At 37.3% G+C, this 25031-nt stretch overlaps 2 protein-coding genes across 5 annotated transcripts; one reads left to right on the top strand and one right to left on the bottom strand.

Annotated features, from left to right (window-relative positions):
* Nucleotides 1-382: 382 nt before the first annotated feature.
* On the bottom strand, nucleotides 383-9992 carry LOC137717715 (kinesin-like protein KIN-4C). Its single transcript, XM_068457166.1, has 28 exons — nucleotides 9898-9992; nucleotides 9564-9757; nucleotides 9220-9366; nucleotides 8971-9123; nucleotides 8635-8885; nucleotides 8181-8359; nucleotides 7853-7977; nucleotides 7409-7445; nucleotides 7211-7302; nucleotides 7005-7121; nucleotides 6795-6908; nucleotides 6637-6720; nucleotides 6249-6456; nucleotides 5417-5529; nucleotides 4947-5045; nucleotides 4757-4870; nucleotides 4567-4683; nucleotides 4407-4487; nucleotides 3830-3901; nucleotides 3665-3758; nucleotides 3557-3588; nucleotides 3113-3198; nucleotides 2788-2859; nucleotides 2459-2686; nucleotides 2161-2293; nucleotides 1947-2033; nucleotides 1229-1795; nucleotides 383-1071 (listed from the first exon to the last, which is right to left on the bottom strand). Exons 2-28 carry the CDS (start codon nucleotides 9672-9674, stop codon nucleotides 745-747), a joined length of 3840 nt encoding a protein of 1279 aa, XP_068313267.1. The 5' UTR covers nucleotides 9675-9757; nucleotides 9898-9992; the 3' UTR covers nucleotides 383-744.
* A 6501-nt stretch (nucleotides 9993-16493) lies between these two features.
* On the top strand, nucleotides 16494-22326 carry LOC137718332 (mechanosensitive ion channel protein 3, chloroplastic-like). Of its 4 annotated transcripts, none has more exons than XM_068457857.1 (14): nucleotides 16494-16718; nucleotides 17041-17280; nucleotides 17396-17455; nucleotides 17730-17887; nucleotides 18086-18209; nucleotides 18299-18396; nucleotides 18540-18653; nucleotides 19058-19118; nucleotides 19467-19616; nucleotides 19796-19906; nucleotides 20112-20279; nucleotides 20379-20492; nucleotides 20757-20813; nucleotides 21320-22326. In XM_068457857.1, the coding sequence occupies exons 2-14, from the start codon at nucleotides 17203-17205 to the stop codon at nucleotides 22157-22159; spliced, it is 2133 nt and encodes a 710-aa protein (XP_068313958.1). In that variant the 5' UTR covers nucleotides 16494-16718; nucleotides 17041-17202; the 3' UTR covers nucleotides 22160-22326. The 4 variants fall into 4 exon arrangements, with proteins under 4 accessions (XP_068313958.1, XP_068313957.1, XP_068313959.1 ...); XM_068457856.1 differs by having other exon boundaries at nucleotides 16494-16722; XM_068457858.1 differs by having other exon boundaries at nucleotides 16494-16722; nucleotides 17041-17284.
* The last annotated feature ends 2705 nt before the right edge of the window (nucleotides 22327-25031 follow it).

The raw sequence follows: 25031 nt of genomic DNA, 5'->3' as shown, positions 1-25031 counted from the left end.
TACGTACAAATAAATACCCAAAATTAGGGGTGGAAATTCGTGTGAGCCGGTCACAATGTTTCTATTTAAAGAGATGTGTCATTTTGTGTTTTGTGTATAGACTTGATTAACTTGGGGAATATTTTTGCTTACCATCCTCCGAAGAAAATCACGCGGCACAAAACTTCGGAATAGAAAAAATAAACAAATAAGGAGTGTGCTATCCACACATCATTTTTTACTTCTCACACACCCTTTGTTAATTTCTATCCGTTGATCTTCTTTAATTCATCCAATCCGACGATCGAAAATTAGAAGGGTGTGTGAAAAGTAAAAAAATATATGTGGATATCATACCCCATAAATAAATAAATAAAACGTGAGACCACTTGAAAAATATCTCCCAATAATGGGTTCAGGTTGCCTAGTCCACAAGCTGCAGAAGCACATAATTCAAGGAAAACCATGTCTAATCTCATTGATGTGGTAGATTAGATGTTCGCTAAATGGAACAGCGTATCTACAAAATGCCAGTGAAAACGGTCCCAAGTCCTGAGCACCATCGTCTAAGCAACAAAGCCAACAACGGCCTAATCACCTACATCTCTATCTTCATCAATCAAACACAAATCAAGGCTCCGGATCGATAAATCCTCATAGCCACAGTAATTTTGCAATCACTAGCAACCTCAAATCCTACGTGGCTATCACCACCTGCTTCACGCTGCTGGTATAAGATAATGCCAACGAGGGAGGCAGTGGAATTTACAGGTGGTTTTCCTTCTCATCTTTTGTTCTCTTCTGCCGGAGAGGACTTCTTGGTGCAGGAATTCCAGCTTCCTTGTTGGCATCCGATTGCTGTGGTTTATCGGCATTCCTGTCTCTAAATGGGTTGCCGCTGTTTGATGCAGCAGCTGATCGCATGGCTCTTGGTAGCTTCATAGGGATGCTTGCCTCTTGTCCTTTGTTATCTGGCCTTCGAGGTGCTTCAGCAACTTCTGGCTGCGAGGGAGGCGGAGCATTTGTAACAAGTTGAATTGTGGATTTTCGCCACTTCTTTCTCTGGTTAGGCTTTGGTGCGTTGGATTTGACCTTCAGTTGATAAAACCATCAAAATGTAAACCAAAGTAAGTGTAAGACTTGTGAAATAATTAAATTCTAAAGCATCAACCAAGAACAAATTGACTGCGCAGATGGTAAGGGACGAGTGAAAAGCAATTCGATTCTATCAGGCGAGACTAAAGTATACCAACGTATTTCCAATTTCGGAAAGTGCCTTCCTTCTTGGTTCACCATCATCAGTTGTCTCACTAGAGTTATCAGCTAATGCATTCTGAAGCAACCTTGCACCATGAGTAACAAGAAGCTGATTCTTCTCTGCTTCATCAGTCCCGATCTCATCTCTAATCCCTTCAGACACCTCCGCTTGTGCAGATTCTTGCGCCACAAGTGAAGCTGATTCTCTATTTGAACACTTTGTAGCAGCACAGCCACATGATAACCCACAAGTGCCTGCGGAAGATCGGCATTCACATTTGCTAGTTTTGCATGATGAGCTTTTGCTGCAAGAGCAGCATACGCCCGATTCACTTTTCTTCACAGACACGATCCCATCACCTGAAGCATCTAATTTGAAGCCTCCAAAATTCTTAACTTCTGACTCATTATATCCTCCCCCACTTGAACTTCCACTTTTGGATTTTCTCTTTTTAGATGGTCGTTTTCTTGACATTACCCAGTCGCCATCCTCCTCTGCATCGGATTTTTCTGAATCAGACGTATCCATATCTTCCCAGATAAATGACGCCCGGTTTTCCTAGATTCACAAAACACGTCATATAAAGATTAACAATTATGTCAGTTGTAATCAGCAAATGGCAACAAGTATTTTAGAACAAAAACAATAAAGAAAACATAGTATTAAGCAGCATGAGGAACTTGCAAAAGATAATGTCGCCCCCACGTACCAACTTGCGCAAGTCATACTTGTGCCCACCATTGTATAGGTCCACGTCCTTAGAACAGTTCATGGCGAATTTCTTCAACGCCTGATTCTGCTAGAAATTGCAAACGATTCAGAAAATTAAAAGAAAAATGAAAGGAAATAGTCAAATAACTACAGGAAGATAGAATAATCATGGTTTCACATTGGCAACCACATAAGCTAATCTAAGACTTTACCTGATGAACAAGTTCAGCCCTCTGCATCTCTGATTTTCTAAGCAAACTACTCAGGCTTACAACTTTTTCCTTCAAATCTCTTATTTCCAAATCCCTCTCTCTGTATGCAACTTCTTTATCTCGTAACAAACACCTTGAAAATCGATAAAACATTTATTTTCAGTGGCATTCCAAAGTAAATACTCAAGGTAAAAACAATTACGCTGACAAGCACACTGAAGTTTTTTCTCTCAGACAAAATTATTAGGAGGAATATTTCTATTCTGGTAAAATCTTTGACCTAAATATAATGTATTACCTGGAGGAAGAAGCGAAATTGAACAAATGATTCATCAAATTTTTTGCATCAGCAAGAGACCTAACATGGTTCCAGCGTCCCCTCCCAGTAAAACCCCGCTCGCGCTCTTCTGCTTCTGACAATTGTGATGCCATAGAAACCAGGGTGCTAGATGAAGTAGCAAGCATGTTTTCAAGTGCATAAATCCTTGAATTTCTCGCACCAGGAGACATTGATTCGGGGTAATCACTACAATAGGCACCATTCAAAAGAGAGAGATGTATGTCAAGTTAGCACCAAATAATAAAGTCAATTTGTTCAAATAGAATATTCATCTACAAAACACTCACCTGAAATTAGTTCGTTTTAACATTTCTGCTTCTTCTTTTAGCTTTGCGACCTCCTTGGCCATCCTAGCCCGCCTGAAATACCAAGAGTTAATTAAACTGATTCTGCAAAATTGTGACTGAGATAGAATCTCTTACTCTAACAAACAGATATAACAGAATTTAAGGATAAAAACAGCCAGCATTCAATATGATTCTTGGCACAACTAAATACAACATTTCAACATAATATTACGGATGGCATCCTTTTCAAAGTAGTCAACTCTAAGAATCTCATAGACCATTTAAGTAAATATATAAAGTAGTCTACTAGAATGGAAAGACTTACTCTTCCATTTGACGCTCATACTCAGATCGTACTTCATGCACCCGAACTGTGACTTCAAGCTCATGTTCAATTGCCTGCATCAAAGCCTGTATGCAGAAATATTACATACAGGATAAACACAAACCGGTACGTAAACAAATCAATCAAGAAGTTACTTGCCGTGAATTGGACTGAAAAGCCAATTCTAACCCTATCTCAAGGCTTGCAGTTTCCACATTGTAAGAACACATATCTTAGAAAAAAATTCAAAGCAAGATGCTGAAGGTTCATTATCAAGCGATGTGATGCTTCATCCAATATGGCATAGATTATGTGATGCTATCATTTTGTGTACAGCTACAGATCTACAACATTAATCCACCTTCGTATCATCCAAACAAAAAAAATCCTTCTGATAAATGACTCATTTATTCCTCATTAGATACTTTAGAGAGTGACAAGTACCTGAACTCCAGGACCATGTCCACTGCCAGCTCCTGCATAGAGTAGTAACAAATTGTTAATACCATAAAATGACAAGAAAATAGAAACAAATGAGGTATATCGCATGACCAGAAATTTCACGTGAAGAAGTCTTTCGCGATTCTAAAAGCTCTTTTAGCCTTTTTGTGGCCATAGAAGCTTCTTCTGTCTTCCGTTGCAAAACCTGACATAACGTGGATAAAAATGTGAATATCTTTGAATAGATGAAGTACAACCTAGCAATTTATTTCTTACCATTTTTTGCCTCTGATTCAAAGCTAACAGTTTATGCATTTCATACTCATTCCTCCTCCCCTCTTTCTTAAGCTGATAATTGACAAAAATAAAAAGGGAGATTTCATTAACTCTCAAATTTCAAAAATAGATAATGTAGATAAAAGAGAAGGCATTGCAGTCATGCGGTAAACTACACTATGCATAGCATCATATAATTGTAACTTGTTAACACAAAAGAACAAATGTTTTATTTGGGGGGTAGCTGTGGGGGCGGAAAAGGTAGATTTCTGCCAACCCAACAGATATAAAAAGAATAAATAACAATTCAAAAGTTAGAACTAACTTTAAAATGATTTTCCAAAATGATGTAAAATTCATTTTCTAGATCATGGTTGCTAATTGCTGTTGACAATCTAACAGTAATAAAATGTGTTTGTATATCATGATTTGTAAACAGTATGCTAGGGAGCACCATCACTGATCCACTTGCACATTCCAAGATCATTTACATGATAAGCATATGACCAGTGGATGTGGCTATACTCCATCATAAATCAGTAATTAAAGATGCATGCAATTCAAAATTTTCAGATACCTGAAGAACTTCTTTTTCTCGTGATGCTTTCCATAGTCTGAACTGCTCAGACTCTTGTTTAATCTTGTGTTGCAGTTGAACCTAAGAAAAAAAAGATTGCACTTAATAATGAGGACAAAACGTGACTAATATCTTTTTGCATTATTCTTTCATATCGCACCTTCTGAGTCTTTATTCTCTGTATCTCATCCTGAAGCCGCTTTGCAGCCTCATCACTTTTTTGTTTTTGTCTCAAGAGTTGAGCTTGAGCATCTTGCTTCTTTTTGAGCTCAGAAACCTGCAAAGAAAAATTCAGCCCAGTTGCCCAACAGATGCAGTTTCCATCAAAAGGTTAGGGCATTTGCACTCACCTGCCCTTCAAGGACATTCAACTTGTGTAGATAATCTTCCTTCAACTTTTGAGCACCATCATCAGAAGTAGATGATATGTTGGAAAGATTGTGTTTCAACGCCTCAATCTCTTTCTGCAGAACCAGAAGAGGCAGATTTATAAGCCAGACCTTTGCATCACAGCACAAGTATTGCAGGAAGAAAACAAACCTGCAATGTTTTCTTTTCAAGTTCTAACTCCTGAACTTTCTTCTCATAATGTAGTTTAAGAACCGAGGTATCAGAAGTAGTAAACCGCTTCATCTCAGCCTTGAACAAGTCAAAGTAACCAATTTAGAATAAAATAAAAACAAATGATAAAACCCCACACCAACAGCAAAAACAAACACGCATACTTAGACAATAGCAGGATGTAAAGAAAAAATCTTGAAAGTTAAACGGACATCTTTGAGAAAAAAGAGTTGCCAACAGTTAAGCATGCCATTCAAAATAATATTTAGTGAAAGGTTTCTTCTAATTTATGGATCCCCAAAACTCCATTTCAAAGAAGTAATCCAATGAGGAAAGGTGGGAGCTCAACAAGAAATCGCTTTAACAAATCCAATGATTTGAAGTTGTCCAATTGAAACTGCGCAACCAAGATAATTCAACCACTTTAATCAAAACTTAAGAAACCTTACCTCCTTCTGTTCAAGAGCTTTGTCCAATTCTTTGAGCTCCCTATCAAATTTTTCTTGAAGAGACGAAAATTCTTGCTCCTTTTGCTCCTTTTCATGATCTTCAATCTCATCTACTAGTAAATCATACGGAAGCATAAAGATTTTATTAGGATAATAACAATGGTAAAGGTATAGAGAACACTAAAACAACCTCTAACCTACCAGCTGCTAAAACATAATAAAAGGCCAAACGTAATAAAAATATAACAATACAACCCAGCTATATAACATAAGAGTTAAAAGAATCTTACAATAGGCATGAATTCGAAACAAAGGTATATCAAGTAAATCGAAGCACACAGTCATGCCATGTAAGAAACTCTATCCCACAAGCCCTTTGCTTCCTCCCCCATAGAATCCTCAATAATCCTCTTATTTTATAAAGAGTAAGTCTTATATTTACATGGACATTACAAGTTGTAATTACAGGAAACATGCCCAAAATTATTTATCAATCCAACCAACTAGCAATCCACAGCTTGAAGTACATGCCAGCAAAAAACACAGATTTGTTCTTTCTGCACTTAGAACAAAAATACATACCAATAAAAATGAAAAACTGACAAATAGTTCTTCATTGTAGTGTACAACCAAATCAAACGAGTATAGAAGCAAATAATCAAAAATAAAACAAGTACTCATGAAAGCAGTTTGGTGTTAAATAAAAAAAGGAAACAGTACACATGAAAGAAGCTTGGTGTTAGATGAAAAAATAATGTATAACCAAATCAAACAAGTACAGAAGCAAATAATCAAAACCAAAAAGACATAAGACAAAGAATTTCTTTTCTACCTGAAATATCCCCAGCTTTAGTATCATAATCAGATGAATAGTCATTGATAGAGGGGAATAAAATATTCTTAGAACGAAAGCCGTCATCATCTGACTCAGCACAGTCAACAAATCTCTTGTGTTTTGAGTTGTTTGAGTTTTTCAAGCACAATAACTCCCCTTCTAACTGCTGAATTTTTGACACGTAACCTTTTAGCAAGTCATAATCGTGCAAAGAGTTTGAAAGCCATGTCCGAGTTCAGATTCTTGATTATCAGAGAGAGAGAAAATTGTGCAACATGAAAAAGAAAATGAATGCCCTATACAAAAAGAAAAAAACAAATGCATACTACCAAATAATAAAATATAAACAAACAAACAAAAAAAAAAAAAATCACTATACACCAACCTGAACTGAATTCGAGTCAATCTCATCCCAAGATTTACCACTTCGTGCTGATTCAATCATCATGGCCAGTTTATCTTTTTCAACCTAAAATATTGAATATTAGTGAAAGCCCACACGAGATTGATCAATGGCATGAGTTTATAATTATTTACAGAAACCTGAGCATCGAGAGCACGTTGCTTTAGATGTTCGCATGAAACTCGACGTTCTTGAAGCTCGTGCCGCAACTCCACGTTGCTTGCTTCGAGTAATGATACTTTGTGCTTCAGGATCTAAAAAAGTTGAAGGTCAATGAAAAGTCTGAAAGCAATAAACACATAACCTTGCTGATAAAGAGCGGTTGTTATTACCACTTGTCATTGATATACCTGAAGTTCCTCATACGGTGCACTGGCATCGCCACGATAAAATAAAAGTTCAGTCTGTAACTGTTCAATCTGGCTTCTCATTGTTTGCAACTGAGCTGCCATGGGATCACGATTGACCTATATAATCAATAACAAACGAAAAGATCAGTAGAAGAAAAAAAGAACCAAACCTTAACAAAAAATCATTGTATTGCACCAAAACTTACAACTGCCTTATTGTGGATGTTGCGAGCACGGTTAGCATATTTCAAAGTATTTAACGTCTCTTCAGCATTTGTGTCGGCTGGACTAACACAAGCTAGGAAAAGGGACAATGAATTTCGGAAAAATAAGTATCGGATCATTAGAAATGCATATCTTAAAGAGCCAATGAAGCTTTACTCTAACAAACAAAATCAGCATACCAATCATCACAGTCTTACTGTTTCCTCCGAGCGAATCCTATAAATTCACATTGCCAAGATTAGTCAAAAACAGTACCAAGGCATCTTTCATTTTATTTATTTACAGTGAGTGAAGGACTTCGGTTTGGAAAATAACCAATCATATTTTTTTGAAGTCAAGTTAAATTTTATTATTATCTACCTTAACACTTCAAGACATCGGGAGTCAAATGCTAAGTAAATTATGATCTACATACATTCCGCCTAAGACAAACCAAAACCTCAGTTTAAGTTGTCTAAGGAAACTAAAATTCTGCACATTCTTCATTGCGTTGCTACTTTTTTCTCCTTATCTAAAGTAACCACAATGATAAATGCATCTGAACACGGCCTGAAAATATGTCTATAACTTACAAGCTGTCATAACATGTATCACAAGAATTCAAAAGAAATTGATTTGCATGCCTGTAATAAACGTGTTAATTTGCTATCACGATACGGAACATGGCCGCCTTCTTTCCGCTTCTTTTCGTCTCCCAAGGCACTTATCACATTACCAAGAGCAAGTAAACCCTTGTTAATATGAATGCCTAATACAAGATAAAATAAATGAATAATTAGTAGCCAATTCAAACCAAACAGAAAAAAAAAAAAAAAAAAACAATCAAAGGATAACTTATCTCATTTATTGAAGAACAGTGAAGTAAGGCTACTGCAGTTAAATTAATAAATAAAGATTTTATCTTCATACAACCCTATAAGAAAGATTCAATATAAAGTACATCGTAATTACCTTCTTTCAACCTCATTCCGTCAGCACCTGTCCGTTTTGCCCGCTCAGACCCTGCTAAATCCACTAAATGGAGCTTGGCGCATAGGATATCATCACCAATATCGTCATTATTTGCTCCATTCACAGAGTGAGAAATCCTCTTTTGCTCCATTGTTATTGTAAATATTGCATGTGAACGGCTGCAATGTGAGGAGAGGAAAACATAAAGGATAATATGTTAGTTCAATTGTGACTGTTCATAAGAAAAAAATAGATTTAAAGAAGACAATATGATGCACATAATAAATGTTGGTACTACAAAATCTAATCATAACTTAAACAGATATAGAGTTCAACACACCCTGAAAAGAAAATTCCGTTATTCAGGAAACAAATTACACATATTACTATAATTCTAACTAATTATCTACTTTTATACTATAAAACCATCTAATAGAGAGCGCAGGCATTGCACCTTGACTGGCTATTCATATTGGTGCTTCCAGTAGCACGAGATAATGATCCACGAGTGAGATATGACGCCATCTCTTCTTTTGTTCTAACCTCTGCCTCAGTGACACCAGCAAGAGTTATCCCTCCATTCACTGTTTCTCTAATTTGGATGGGCACTCTTGCCGGCGCAGGCTTTGCAGGTGCTGCCCCTTCATTTTTGGGCAGTGATGATGAATTTGGGTCAAGCAAATCAAACACTTCCTCCTTAAATATCTGCCGTAATACGCATTCAATATCAACATTTAACATAATAATTTAAAGAGAAATGCTATTAATGAACTAATGGAAATCTTCATACCTCAATAAATGATACCCTGATCAAAAACTCTGTGTTATCTTTCGTTGTCTCAACTTTCTTAAATATATTTTCCATCACTTTGGGTATTATTCCACCATTACTTCCTTCTCCAGTATAGTTAGTCCCCATTGTATATGTCTTCCCAGAACCCGTCTGCAATATTAAATGAATTCAATTTTGTTACTTAATATTAGCCCAAACATAAAGTTAAAAGAAACCCAACAACAAGAGTTTTCATAAACATTATACCTGTCCATAAGCAAGTACAGTCGCATTGTATCCATGGAAAAGGGCATCAACGAGCGGAGCAACACAATCGTCATACACCGCATTAGAAGGAAGTCCGGTGCTACCATACACATAATCGTATGTGAATGAATGTGTCCCAATTTGCACCTGCTCACATATTCCAATCATAAATCATTAGTTACCAACACATTCATATTTTGATTATCACAAAAAAATTGAACGTGCATTACACATTATGAATTCAAAAATCAAATAAAATTAACAAAGCAGCTGAATCTGGCACATCTGACATTCGAAAAACCAAGAACCAAAAGTTTAACCTAAAAACTTGAGAAAAAAATTACCTGGGGTTCACCGGGAACGACGGAAATGCAATCTGTGCAGCCTACCAGAAGCTCTGAGGTAATCAAGGGCCTTACATTGACAGCCACTCGAACACATTCCGAACTATCCATCTCGACCTAATGCGAAAAACGCTCTATCCCAAATCTAAAAGTCCTAAATCCTCCGCCACGCCTCCAGATTGAAAAACGAATCCCTAATCAGAATCAAACACCACCGCATCAAAAATCACCAAACAAACTTCAACGGAACATTAAAAACCCGATACGAATCGGGATTGATAGCAATCGAAAAGAGGAGGAGGAGATGAAAAACGGATCTGGGAGGGAGCTGCACCTGAAGGAGGCGGACGAAAAATGGGATTTGCTTCCTTCCTTCCAATTTCGTTCGTTTGGTTTTGAAATGTGCGTTTGCGTTGTGCGGTGGGAGCACAGAGAGAGAGAGAGAGGGGAATTTTTGAAAGCGGGCGTTTGGGGTTGAATTAAAGCGGAATTTAGAGACGGCGGACAAGTCCGGATTCAAATTTTAGGGTGCCACGTGAACTGCGCGTGATTGGGCGAACGGTACTCTAATAATTAGCGGGGTTTAATTTTGGAAATGGCAGGGATTCGGGACAGGCTGGCCCACTGAAATGGTTGGTGGCGATTCGGGGGAGGGTGTGTATGTGGGGGTTTGAGTTGGGCCAAGGGCAAGAGTGGTGTTAAAAGGTATCGTTTGGTGCACAGACAGGACGGAACAAAATGGGATAGGACGGGACAAAACTGAACAGAACAAGATGGAACGAAACGGAGTGGAGATTCCGTGTTATGTTTGGTACATGCAGAACGAAACGAGACGGTTGTTTCGTTCTGCGTTTGGTAAGCGTACGACGAAACAAAATGGTTGTTCCGTTCTGCGTTTGATAAGCGTGAAACGAAATCAAAATATTAAATGACTAACTTATCCATGTTCCGTTTATTGTTTGGTCAAATTTTTTATATGGAGATTAATTATTAATTTCGGATTAATTAATAGTTAATTTAAATTTAAATTTCAGATTAAATCCAACAGTAGTATTTTGTTTGAATTTGGAATTGAATTTGAATCTACCAAGTGTCTGTTGTGAAAAGGCATCTGATTGCCTATATATCTGAAACCTACTACTGCATTATTTTAACTGCAACATTCATATAAATTTTCTGGGACAAACACTAGGAATTCGCCAAAATCAAAGTTAACTTTGATGATAGATGGTTGAACTTTGTTCATGCATTGCTCTCAATTCTGTTTTATTTTTGTTAGTTACTCTAGAAAATTGTTATTAGCACTCCAAAAATCTCATTCTACACTCCAAACTTTATGTATTTGAAAGAAAAATACACTTGTAAAAAGTGTAGAACGAGATTTTTGAAGTGTTAATAACACTTCCCTTACTGTATTGTAATTTGTATAATTTCATTGTTGTTTGATTTTAATTTTTAATAAAATAATATTCACTGATTGTTGTTTTACCAACAATAACAAATATGCTGCGATTCATGACCACCAACACATGGTGAAAATGATAATTGACCAAGAATTAGTTGCATATATAGATATGAAAATTTTCTAAATTACAAATGTAACTGACACACCCCGACCGAGGCCAGGGCATGTTGGCCGTCACGTGGAAGTGACGTAACCATGTGCACAGTGCGGAAGCTAATAAAATAATAATGGAAAACAGTACGAATAAATAAAAACTGGTTTTACATAAAGTAATAACAACAAGTGCAGCGTAAGTGTGACGCTAAGTTCAGAGCATAAAGCCTAAAGCAGTTCAAAAGAAAACGACGCAACAAAAGTACACCCGAAGGTGGTCCTACGCTGGTGATCATCTGTCAGATATGCCGGGAAAATCCTCAGGGAAACCACCAAACGTGCTAGCCAACTAGAACCTGGAGGGGCGCAAAACAAAAGCGTGAGTGGGCAAAAACAAAGCTTTTCGAAAACCATTTAATAAATAAGTTCTAACCCCTCGCCGTAAAACCTGTATACTTCCCAGAAAATAGATATGTATATATATATATATATGCCAATCATGCCCAAGAATATACTATGCCAAACCTCAAAATGAAATGCAAGTGCTCAGGTAATATCGCATCAATAGTATACAAAATGTCAGCCAGAATCACTTAATGTGACCTGTACGCCTGAATCTAGAGCTCAAATCTCAATCTCACTAACTAGACCTGCACACGAGTCGGAACCACCTAAAGTGGTTTGTACGACAGGCCTGGGTGTAACATATATATACGCTCAAGTGCTACGATCACGTGAAGGTTAGGCGAATAATCGCGGGTCACCTACGAGTCGGAACCACCTAAAGTGGTCTGTACGACAGGACTGTGCACCTAACTTGGATCCAAGTTGAGCGTATGGTGCGGGAGGTGAACATCACGTGAAGGACTGTGCCCAACTCTGGGCGGGAGCACTAACACCGGGGGTGCAGGTTATGAGCTCTCTATGCATCTTAAATCACTACTGAATGTAAACATAAATCACAACTCACCTGGCACTTACCTGTGCGTCCGCAGCACCAATACATACACATATATAAATGCAACTAACCATGCATAACAATTGGCAATATAAAATATGGCATATAACTAATAAACGTTTAAATCGATTTCTGGGAAAATATGATTATATAGGTATATACGGAAAACCAAAAGCCCACTCATTGGTATGTGGAAAGGGTCGTAGCCCCACTGCCTCGAGCGACCATGCTCGTCCTCGGGATAGGATTCACCTATATGCGAAACAACTATAAAAACGTTAATTTTAAAGCACATAACCAAACTTAAGAAATAATTTCTCATACGATGCTCAAATAGGGTGTATGAATACACCAACGTGATCTACTCAACCTCAGGAACATCCCCATATTTTTAAAATAATTTTTCACCGTCGCACGCGCCCCCACGCGCTGGCCAAGGCACGGCCACACGTGCAGGCCACGCGCAGGCACGTGCCTGGCACGCTGACGGCGTCAGTTGACGCCGTCAGGAATATTCCGTTATCCCTAACGGTAACCGTCAACGGCGTTAGGAATATTCCGTCGTCTTCTCCGGCAAGACTCCGGCGCCGGAAAATCGGGAAATTTTCAAATCGTGATATCTTCTTCGTTTTTCAACCAAATTTCACAAAATTGGTACCAAAATGAAGCTTACAACGAGAGGAACACAATCATACCACTTTCAAGTGCTAAAATCCACGAAATCTCACCTGGAAAATCACCCCAACTCCGGCCAACCTCGAAACTCACTATCCCGACATCCAAAACCTTCAAATGAACCACCCCGAGCCTCCTAGGGACCTCACCAAGCTTCCTACAAGCTTGAAATTCCCAAAAACATGAGAAATTACGTGCGCATGAACAGTACCCAAATCGGGTATCCCAAGTTCTACGTGAAAACGAAGGTATTCTTACCTGAAATGGGTATGGTTGGACTCCTACGAGCCTCACGAGCATGGATATGTACTTTGTTTCTTCGATCTGTGAAGGTTTGATGAGTTTGTGTGTGTGTCCGTACGTTGGAAGGAAAATGGGAAAGGAAATGGGAAGGGAAGGGAGCTTGGGACAGGTGTAGGCATAGGGAGAAAGGGTGAGGGGAATGTGTGGTCCACCATTAGCCAACAACCAACCAAAAATAATCACAAAACGTAAAGAAATCGCACTAGGGGCAAAATCGTCTTTTCACGCGTACGTTTTTAAAATTTTCGGAACGGGTTGTTACAGTAACTACTATTTTACTCTTTATATTTTTTTCAATCTAATTCTTTTCTAACAAAATTAACATTTGTTGGTATTTTTTTTTTTTTTAACGAACGATATTATCTACACTAATGAGTTAGGGAGTGAGGTAAGCCTCATAATGAGTTATCATATTTGTTGGGGTCTTAATTATAGCACATGTGTGATTGTGTAAATCATTAGTATAGGTATTTAGGATTCTAATATAATCTAAAAGATCTTATTCCTTTTAGATTTGTATTAGTTCCAAGGTAAGCAAGCCTATTATGTTTGCTATATATAAATGCACAGGCGATGGGAAACATCATCACATAAATTACTCAACTCTCCATTTTCTCTCTGGCGTTGTACCTTCTCTCTCCCTTCAGTAAAATAGGCCACAAAACATTATCAAGCACACTTCTGATGTTGCGCTAAGGAATTGAAGGTTATTTTGCTACAAACTCGTTCACAAGATTCATCATTGGAATCCAAGTAACTTCAAAAAATATGGTCTACATGTTGATATTCTTTCAGCATTGATTGCACGAAACATTTAGCATTGAGCTTAAACTCTAATTTATGTTTATAGAATTATATATTCTACTTAAATTATTGCTCGTAGATTATACTGTTGTCCAAGTAATTCTCTTTCTTAACTAGTATAAATAAAGGCACAAGGCGTGAGTAATAATACACATGTTTCCTCAAGCCCCTTATCTCTCTAGCTTCCCTCTCAACTTTAGTTTGATTTGTTTTACTATTTATTAGCACATTTTTTTCTCATTTTTTAAATTAATTATAAGGGCAAATTCTTCCTTTAGGTATCGTTTGGTATGCAGACGGGACGGGACGGAACGGAATGGGATGGGACAAGACGGAATGGAACGGAGCGGGAGCAAAGATGCCCTCGGATGGAAACAAGGAGGAAGAAGAAGGAGACGGCGAGGTTATAATTTTGTGTTCCACGGATGTGGAACGAGTCGTTCCAGGGGGATGAGGTGGAACAAAAATTCACCCAAAACTCGTTCTGTGGAACAGCTCGTTCCATCCGTTTTAGGCACACCAAACGTGGGACGGAACGCCTTATCCCACTCTGTTCCGTCCCGTCCCACGTACCAAATGGTACCTTAAGAGTAATGTGAAAGTGGATTAAAACATGAAGAGTTGTTAGTGTAATTGTTCAAATTCAAGAATTTTTTAAAATAGGATGAATCTCATAAAATATTAGAAAAATTAATTATTATTTAACACGTTTAGTTAAAATCCCGAGTTTTCCAAATGAGACAAAGAAAAGAAAAATCAAATTACTTGACTAATCATGCTACATGGTGCAATCTGACCTTGACAAAATGACATAGAAGAAGAGGATGAGATTGACCATCTCCTTTAGAATGAATTCCAAAATAATAAGCAAACAAACATCAACACACCATCAACGTGTCTCATATCCATCATCCATCATCCATGAAAAATGATCGCAACTTAGGAAATGGACAACTAAAATTCACCCTCAAAATGTATGGTCGTAAACATAAAGTAATCAACTAGACAATGCAGCCCAATGGATCCAGTTGTCAACGTCATGCAATTCTTGAACCTCATGGTTTTGACAACTGGAGCTTGATTTGAGCTCCACCTAACAATCTCGGTTCAAGTTTAACGGTAACCTCATTAAAGAAAAATCGAGGAGATATTGAAACTTCAAACTTCTTTAAATAATTGAGAGGTTTTTTAATTATTACATTCTTTATAACTTTTTTTTTTTGTGGTTTGTTTACAAAAGAGCGAGTTTAGGCAAGCCTAAACACTTTGGTACTCTCGTTTTGATTCGACTCGATTACACCTTTCAAACTTTTAAAACTTGATACTTATTTAATAACAAATTATAAAAGAAAACGAAAAAATATGGCATAATTTCAAAATTTATTATCTAAACTATCTATTAACAAAATTTCATTTGTTAACTAAAAGAGGATAAAAAGACAATTTGATCTTATATCACAAAATAAAATCATGAAGAGTATTGTAGTTTCGCATAAACTGATTATCTTTTTTTTTTCTTTCACTTACATGTTATCATAGCATATTTCTAATTTTAAGAAATAAAAATAAAAATCTCTCTCCATTCTCCCGCCTTCTCTCGCTCTCACGCCCTCTCTCTTTTACATTTTTTCCAACTCCTCTCTCATATATTTTTCGAGAAAAAAAAAATACAGCTTCACACAATGTATGTGGCCTTAGGCTAGTTTCTATTATTATTTGGGTAAATTAGGTAGATTCATAATTTCGATTCACACTACCTGCACAAGTCAAATGATAAAAAAAAAAAAAAGAGTATTGATATACCCACTTCATTGTCTTATTTCTCCATCCATGTTATAATTTCATCCACTTTAAAAAGTTAAAAAATTAAAATGCTATTTCTCCATCCCTTATTATTCCTAAAATAACCTTTAATACATCACATTCACGGCGGCAGCCGAAACCCCAGCCCACCCGACCACTCACCCCCGGCTCGCAACCAGTCCACCACCAACCTCTCAATGATCAATATCTTTCTCCCCTACCCACCCACCACCACTCTCTCTCCTGATCTCTGCCTCTCTGCCACCGAAACCACTAACCCACCCAAACATGTTCCTCTTTTCACACCATAACCAAATCCTTCTCCAACTACATAGCCAACCCATAATCCGTACTCCAGACAGCCCCCAACGCCCATCCTCATATGGGTTCTCAATAAATCTTGTCCAACCTAAACCCTAGAACCCAACAAATTTTTTGGTGCAAATCTGTGGGTGTCCAAAAGTTTCTCCATTGAAGTGGTTATGGTAGTTGATGGTGGTGCGACATTTACATGTCAGCTGCCCGTTTATAAACAAGGGTCTAAATGCATTTTTCTAAGAGGATAACATTTTGATTAAAAGATAGATGAAAAAATAAGACAATAAAATAAGTTTAGTACCATTCTAAAAAAACGTTATATGTCGGACCGATCTAACCCGACCCGACACACACGCGAGAACAACTCGACGCACATGCATAATTATCATCGAAGCGAGAGACGAAAAGGAGGGAATAACCGATGTCAAATACGCACGGCGCGCAAGTTAACACTCTATGCGCCACATAAACGATATCTCCTCCCTAACAGTAGAAAAGGCGGGTCCACGCAACCACACACAAAATCCAAAACGCTGCACTTTCATTTGACCACGCTGCCACCGCGGACGCGAAGCCGTGTTACCTTGCACCTCCCGGCGTACGTTAGCACATCCCCACCCATTTTTTGGGGCTCTAACCTTCTCCACAGTTCCCACAACTCCCTTTCCCTCTCTCTCTCCTCCTCTCCCCCTCTAAAAACCAGTTTCCACTACAAGAAAGCCTCTGCTTAAATCCAGTAGGTAATTCCACTGAATTATTTCCTTGTGAATTTTATCATTTTTCTTTTACTATAGCTTCCTCAGAAAATTGGAATTTCTAGTAATTTTTATTATTTCTCTCTATTTAGTTCTGAATTTTGGTTTATTATTTCAGGATTTTTTCACTATTTTTTTTTATGGATTTTATCTGTGTAATTTGTTGTAGAATTTTAAGAAATCTAAAAAAATTGACAGTAAAATTCATTTGCCTGGTTTAATTGCAAGTTCTTAGCTTTATAATTATGGGTTTTTGTTTACGATTTGAATATGAAGTGAGAATTTGAAGTTTGGGTTTGGCAGGTGTTGTGTTGGTGTACATATTTGGTAGTGTGTGTGAGAGAGAGAGAGAGAGACCCATAATTTGAAGACATAGTCTGATTAGGTTGAAAGGGGTAATCTGATTTTCAACGACATTACCTTATTGTTGCTCAAAGTTACACCTCTACTGCTTGAGAATCAACCATGCCTCATGCGGCTGCTACGAGGTTTTTGTATGATTGGAGAAGTCACAATAATCGTGGATGCCGTAATCCAGATGCTGTATGTGAGATTTCTTGTGGTCTTTTTTGCTTCATAACTATCTTCGTGCTTAAGAGTTTACGTTTTTTTTTTATGGAGTACTAATGGAGTTTTGTAATTTTTGTTGGGTTCAAAGTGTCTTGTAGGAAAGGGTCGAGTGCATATGGTTAGCGTCAATCTTCCGTCACATGGTTTGGTATGGTTTTCTCATTGGTTCAGTTCTTTTTTTCTTTCCAGTCGCTGTTCATTGATTTGGTATGCAATATGCATAATTGTCACCGGAGTTCTGGGTTTTCTATTTCCCTTTGTGGAACTGTTTGTGTGCGTGCTCGTGTTTCTAAGATTTGCTCATCATTCCTTGTTTCAAGGTTTTGTCGAGTGGATGATTATAGTGTAGTGCTTGCTTGGTCTGTGTGTGTGAGTTGAAGGCCATGAATGTTCATTTTTGTTTTGTTACGTTTAATTGTTAGCGACAGGGTGCCTGCAGTCTCCATCTTTTAAGCAGTGTACGTGGCCCAATAGGTCCAGTTTCTTCCAGATGCAATGTCTTCGTGTGCAGATCTGTTTTAGGTCCAGGTGGAGGAAACGGGGCTCCTGTTCTGAAATCTGCTACTCTTGTTTTGACAAGGTATGTATACGCGTTCCCAACTGAATTCTCAATTCCTTTTTTGCTTTCATTAGAGAACTGCACACACAGCATATAAGGTATTAAATTTTGGGCACTACATTCTGTTTAATTGGAAGCCATGCCTCATCATGTTTTCTCTCTCATTAATATTGAAATGTGTGGTGTCTAAAGAAATATACATGTTGACATATTATGCAGGTCCTATGGTACTTTACGTGGAAGCCCTGCTTTACTTAAATTGATCCCAGCAGTGGCTATCATTGCTTTTGCTGTTTGGGGTATTGGGCCACTATTGCGTCTCGGCAGGGTTATTTTTCTTCGAGTACGTTATTCTTGCATCACACCTTGCCTGTAGACATGGTTTGATTATGTTATTGAGCTGAATAATTCTTCCATGGTGAGTTTCTGCAGCGGAATGATAATACTTGGATGAAAAGTAGGTCACACTATGTCATGACTTCTTACCTTCAGCCCTTGCTTCTCTGGACTGGAGCGACACTTTTATGCAGGTTCACTTCTACATTAGAAGTAGTTAGTTTCAACTTTCAAATTACAATTTAGGGAATGAAAAATAATGCTAACGTATTCGCTTGTCTTAACCTGGTATTTGTTTCCAGTCTATCTGCACTAACTGCCGTAATGTTCATTTCAGAGCATTGGATCCTGTAGTCCTACCTTCAGAAGCTAGCCAGGCTGTCAAGCAACGTCTTATAAATTTTACACAATCATTATCTACAGTGCTGACATTTGCCTATTGTTTGTCAAGGTGAGTACAATTCTCTGCTGTTATTGTGTCTCAAAGAAATTTCTTTCATGATTCTGGTGGTCAACCAATAGATTGGTCTCCGATGAATTGCATTTTGATATTTGTTTCTTTCAGAAGTAGTCAAGCAACTTCTTATATTAGGTAAAAGTAATTTGAACATTGAAAATGGCCTAACGGCTTGGTTCAACAACTTTAGTTCTTCTTATATTAGTTAAAAAGTTAATTTCATTTTGCTGGCTTAGTTTTTTTATTTTGCTGCTATGCTCTATACACGGATGTGTCTGTGTGAGTGTTATTTTTCTTTTGTCCATACCGGTCCTATAATCATTGTGGTTGTTGATTCTGATGGCTCTGGTTCTGGGGTTTAAAATTTGATTTGCTATAGTGATACTTTTTGTTTACAGCTTAATTCAACAAGCACAGAAGTTCTCTATGGAGACAAGTGACCCAAGTGACACAAGAAATGTATGTTTTTCTTACTTTCTCAGTATGCAACTCCTTTAGTTCCTTGTTTAAATGTTATGTTTTCATACTTTCTTTTGGAAAAATTGATTTCCCTTTCCAGTTAGCAATGCTGAAAAGGAAAATGACGTTAGTGTTAATGCAAAAAAATAACAAAATGTTACTCATTATCATCTACATTAGCTTTTTTTTACCTTTTTTGCAATATATGTAGCATAGTTTTACTTTTCCTGGCAAATTTTTGTTATTTTGTGATTTTGTAATAATATATAGTAATATACCTATCTTGGTGGCACTTATAGCATATAAGATCATTTTTCTTTACATAATCATTGTATCTTGCTTGGACAGATGGGCTTCAATTTCGCTGGAAAGGCGGTTTATTCTGCAGTTTGGGTTGCTGCGGTATCATTGTTCATGGAATTGCTGGGATTCTCAACCCAGAAATGGGTAACGGCTGGGGGTCTTGGCACAGTATTGCTTACCCTTGCTGGTCGTGAGGTAGCGATCTTCTTCCCCTGACAGCTGACATTGTAAACTGAAACAGCTGCAGTTCATTGATCATAACTACAAATATTTTATATCTAGTGTATACTTTTGTTCAAATACTATTAAAATATGTAGTTTCTTTCAAGGTTTTTCTGACAACGTTGACCTTAATATTTCTTTTTTTGACTCAGATATTCACAAACTTCCTTTCAAGTGTAATGATCCATGCCACACGCCCATTTGTTGTTAACGAATGGATCCAGACTAAGATTGAAGGTTATGAAGTTTCTGGTACTGTTGAGGTTTGTACATATCTTTGTTAATCTATCATCAAATGAGAACAACAGTTAGGAGGAAAAACATAATGTATGTGCATTATACCTTTGATTACTTCCACCTTAAACATAAGCGGGATTCAACAATTTAGTTCTTTCTGCTAAGTGAATTTCTTATCTGCAATTTGGCCCCTTTTATTTATTTTTTGATGAATTTGATATATTTTACCAGCATGTGGGTTGGTGGTCTCCAACAATTATTAGGGGCGATGATCGTGAAGCAGTTCACATTCCAAATCACAAGTTCACTGTAAATGTTGTCCGGAATCTTAGCCAGAAAACTCATTGGCGAATCAAGACCCACCTTGCTGTCAGTCACTTGGATGTAAATAAAATTAATGTGAGTATTAATTTAGTTCACTGGCTTGTGACTTGTTCTCTGGAATATTGCTTGTTCTATCATGTCATACAATAACCTTGGTGGCATTGCTGTCGACAGACTATAGTAGCTGATATGCGCAAGGTTCTGGCAAAAAATCCTCAAGTAGAGCAGCAAAGGTTGCATAGAAGAGTTTTTCTGGACGATATTAATCCAGAAAATCAGGCTCTTATGGTAAGGCTTTTATGCTGTCATTTTTCAAAGTTATGAACTTTTCTACTCAAAAAAATACATGACGAAAATTGTTGGTCTTCCAATTCTTCACTTTGACTCCCAAGGTCTTCATAGAACAAATGGGAAAACTCATTTGATTTTCCAATTGATCTTCAATCTCCATATACTCTGCTCCTCCCTTTTGTTTTCTTCTTTTTATTAATTATTTTTTTAATGATTGTTCTTATCTCAAGTTTGTCTCATAAACGTACAATTTTGTGACAGATTTTGGTGTCTTGCTTTGTTAAAACATCTCATATTGAGGAGTATCTCTGCGTCAAGGTAAATACTATTTTATTGGTAGAAGCTTTATGAAATAATGATGCCTGAAAAGCAAAATTATATAATAGAATCTGATAGTATAAATCTTGACCAACTTTGAAATGGACGCCGATACAAATTTCAGGAGGTTTTCTAGAGATGCTGAGTAATAATGACTTTAAAGCCATAGTCTGAGAGTAGGTGCTTTCTAGTTCTCAATTCTGAGAGTTAATGCTGAGATTTATTTAGTACAATGGGAATCACATAACCTTGTCTGAATATTCTGACTGTTCGTCGATCTCCCCCTCACATACTTGTTCCACGAGCTCATAGTGTCACATAACCTTGGATGTGGATTGTATCATTCGTGTTGTTTGCTAATTCTGGTTTCCAAGTTCCATGTTGTCTGCCTGAACTTTGTAGATGTTTATGGATATCGTAATACCTTTAAATGTTTCATTGTAATTATAGGCTTTGAGAAAACCTTGAATGTATATCTCACGAACTCTATTGATGAAATAATACAGGAGGCAATACTTTTGGATCTTCTCAGAGTTATTAGCCATCACCATGCCCGGCTTGCCACACCCATCCGCACAGTCCAGAAATATTACAGTGAGGGTGACTTGGAAAACGTGCCATTTGCTGACACCATTTTCACTCGTTCTAGGGCAGCCACTAACCGTCCTTATCTACTTATTGAACCATCTTACAAAATCAGTAGTGACGACAAAGGCAAGGCTTCGACTCGCACAACGCGTACAAATGGAGAAAAACAGGCCCAAGCTGAAGCAGCCTCACCATCTGACTCCAAGGGATCAGATGCTAAAGCTGGGCCAGCCGTAACACATACACAAACTGACGATAAGGCTGCAGTGACTTCAAGTTCCAACTCAAGTACAACCTCTAAGACTTCTGAAATGCCAACACCCGAACCCCAAACATGGAATCCCACATCTGATGATTCAGTTAGAAACAACTCCGAAATGCTGCAGTCCAAGAACGAGAGTATAAAATATCCAGGGAAGGAGACAACGGGAGCTGATTCCAGAGGTGTGTCTCCACAAAAGGTGACGGCTAAGAAGCCTCATGTTGCTTCACCCGAGATTGGTAGCGAAAAAGCAGATGTTCCTTTGAATATTACACAGCCAAAGCAAGATGGCGAGAAGCCTGTTGCAGCACCATCGACAGCTAGGCCTCCATTAGAAGAGAATATTATCCTTGGCGTTGCTTTGGAGGGCTCAAAGCGAACGCTTCCAATCGAGGAGGACATGTCTCTATCTCCTACTGCAGTATCAAAAGAATTCAGTGGCAGCCGTAATGGTGGTGGGTCTCCTTCCGTTGGCACGGATGTGAAGGATGGTTAGATGTCCATGCGAACTGAATAGCAGGACCGAGAAGGCTACGTACAATGTCATATTCTAATTGAAGTGTAAAAATGCATGCGGCTGAGTTTTTGAAGCTGCCATTACATTGTCTTCCATCATTGTTTGAAAATTTGTTGGTCTCAGTCCGAAACGACCAGTTTCTCCCATGCCCTGTAATGAATAACTCAAAGGAATGAAGAAAAAAGGTACCCTTAGGACGGGTTTACTAACCATTTTGTTTTCAGTTTTTTTATTTTAATATTTTTACAAATTGAAAATTTAAACGAAAAACTTGTTAGGTAAGTGAACCAGCTTTTAAATGAAAAATGAAAAATGAATCGGCTTTTAATACAAAATATGCGCAACTCACATATCAATAAGAAAACAGTTTTTTCAAGGGCCAGAAAGCATTGTGTATAGCGCTGTTCTAAAAATTTTCGTTTAGTGTCATCTAGATGTTATGCAGGTGATCACTATTCCGATTAATCTCTCGACATTTGAAAATTAAGAAATGGCGTCTAGACTTGCCTAGTCACCCGTGTTGGTCGCGATTTTTACGTAGACAGAAAATAATTAACTTTTATTTTTTCCATAATTAAGAGACGTGTTGAGTACAATGACGAATACTCATTATATGCTTGTTCCTCATATTTTCAATATGTTCTAATACTTTTACAATTTGTGTCATTCTATTTTGCAATTTATGTATTTCAATATAATAATTTCTTTTAATATGAATAGACATTTATCTATATGTGATATAATAAATTTAATTAAAAAAAAAAAAACTGCCTAGGCTCTGTACTTAGACATTAGACTCATGTCGTTACACAACTAGCGGTTAGTGCCTTTTGGAACCTTGGTGGATAGATAGAGGGACGAAAAAAGTTTACCGACTCCACATATAAAGTGTACACTCTCTAGTTTGTCTTACTATTTTCTCTTTTGGCAGTTTCTGTATTTAGTAAGGGTATTAATGTTATTTTATTTCTTATTTTTATTTTTTAACAATCGATATTATCTACACTAAGGGGGAAGAGGTGGACATAACCTCACAATGAGCTAGCAATAATGTAGTTCAAACTCGCATTTGGTGAGAATCGAATTTAAGACCTCTCACTTACAAATAAAGAGGAATACTATTAGACCATAATACTAAGTGATAGTAAGGGTATTGATGTTGGTGCCTTTTTTTTTTCGTATTTTTATGTCCGCATTGATAATCAGGTTGTGTGTCCTATTTTATGTTTAGGTCTGGGTAATTTGTGTTATTTACACTCCTGCGCTTATGATAATGGACTCTTTTTTATTGTTTTTTACTTTGTTTCTTGTTTTAATTTTACTTGTTGTTTATAACAGGGGTCCATTATTTGATAGTTTGACTTGACGGTCTAGTTTTTTTTTGGTCGATTGACGGCATAGTTTGGGAAAATGAAAAAAAAAGGCTGGACTGGGCTCTGAGTCCGAGAAGGCCCGGATTTCAAGCCCATTTGAAAGCCTAATTCCCAATTTAATTTAACCAGAGTTGTGACCCAATTTAATTTATAGCCGTTCTACAACCACAAGCCCTAAATTGTAAGAAAAATGATGAATACTAGGATGAACATTTATTATTTATTATATGCTTGTTTTTTATGTTTTCAATATGTTCTAATATTTTATAATTTATGTGTCATTCTGTTTTAAAGTATAAGGAGACATTTATTTACATGTTATATAATAAATTTAACTAAAATTAAAATAAATAAAAAACTGCCTAGACGCCTAGACGCTAGGCTCTTGCTTGTCACCCGACTAGCAACTAGCGCCTTTTAGAACCTTAGTGGATAGTTAGAAGGATGAAAAATGTTTATACTCCACATAAATAGTTACACAATCGAGTTTATTGTATTACTATTTTCTCTTTTGGCAGTTTCTGTATTTATTAAGGAGTATTGATGTTAGTGCATATTATTATTATTTTTTTGTATTTTATGTTCCACGATGAAAATCAAGTTGCGTGTTATCTTTTATGTTTAGGTTTGGATAATTTGTGTTATGCACATTTTCTCTTTATAGTTAATTAATCTCTTGCCACACGCCTAGACGTGTGTCAATTGGCCTTTTTTTTATTGTTTTAAATTTTTGTTTCTTGTTTTAATTTTACATATTTTTTTATAAAATGGGTCCATTATTTGATAGTTTGACTGGACGGTTATAGTTTGGGAAAAAAGGCCGAAAAGGCAGGACTGGGCTCTGAGTCTAAGAAGGCCAGGATTTCAAGCCCATTTGACAGCCCAATTACAATTTAATTTAACCAGAGTCGTGACCCAACTTAATTTATGGCCGCTTTACAACCACAAGCCCTAAACTTAACTTTCCCTCTCTCTTCGCGCGCTCGCTCTCTCTCTCTCTCTCTCTCTCTCCCCTCAGCTCTCTGTGCCCTCCTCCATCATATCTCTCTCTCGATCGCTACTGTTGATCACGACGGAGCTTGAGTGGATTTGGCGGAGTCCTTCGCCGTCGCCGTTATCAGCAGGCCTCTTAGTTTGGCGTTTGTGGTGATATATATTTCTTTCTCCTTGTTCTCTCGATTTCTTTATGTAATTTTTTTGGTCGATCGTTTAATTCGATTGTTGGATTTGTTTGATTTCTTGAATTTGTTTAATTTGTTCGATTTTTCCCTAATTTCTGAATTTTTTACATGGCTGACAAAACTAATTTGCTGGCCGCCGATCCGTATTCGGAATTTCTAAGAAATGTGTTAGAATTCCTCTTTCCCACATCGGCGAGCTTGAGACCAAGCTTTTTAAATAGAATTACCCGCTCTAACTAACACCAAGCTCTTTTGTATTAAAACCCCACACTTGACGGATTGAATATGTGACCAAGT

Source organism: Pyrus communis, chromosome 15 (assembly GCF_963583255.1).
Source record: "Pyrus communis chromosome 15, drPyrComm1.1, whole genome shotgun sequence".
NCBI lineage: Eukaryota > Viridiplantae > Streptophyta > Magnoliopsida > Rosales > Rosaceae > Pyrus > Pyrus communis.
The sequence above is the reverse complement of the archived record's forward strand: the minus strand, read 5'-3'. Positions and strand labels throughout refer to the sequence as shown.

What these genes read in the sequence shown, in the direction of transcription:
- LOC137717715 (XM_068457166.1), bottom strand. Translation starts at nt 9,674, where the DNA reads ATGGATAGTTCGGAATGTGTTCGAGTGGCTGTCAATGTAAGGCCCTTG. An exon ending in CTGTACTTGCTTATGGACAG is followed by an intron (nt 9,124 to 9,219) that starts GTATAATGTTTA and finishes TTAATATTGCAG; the next exon opens with ACGGGTTCTGGGAAGACATA. An exon ending in TTGACTCGAATTCAGTTCAG is followed by an intron (nt 6,457 to 6,636) that starts GTTGGTGTATAG and finishes AACTCTTTGCAC; the next exon opens with GATTATGACTTGCTAAAAGG.
- LOC137718332 (XM_068457857.1), top strand. Translation starts at nt 17,203, where the DNA reads ATGCCTCATGCGGCTGCTACGAGGTTTTTGTATGATTGGAGAAGTCAC. An exon ending in GCTACTCTTGTTTTGACAAG is followed by an intron (nt 17,888 to 18,085) that starts GTATGTATACGC and finishes CATATTATGCAG; the next exon opens with GTCCTATGGTACTTTACGTG. An exon ending in TTACCCTTGCTGGTCGTGAG is followed by an intron (nt 19,617 to 19,795) that starts GTAGCGATCTTC and finishes TTTTTGACTCAG; the next exon opens with ATATTCACAAACTTCCTTTC.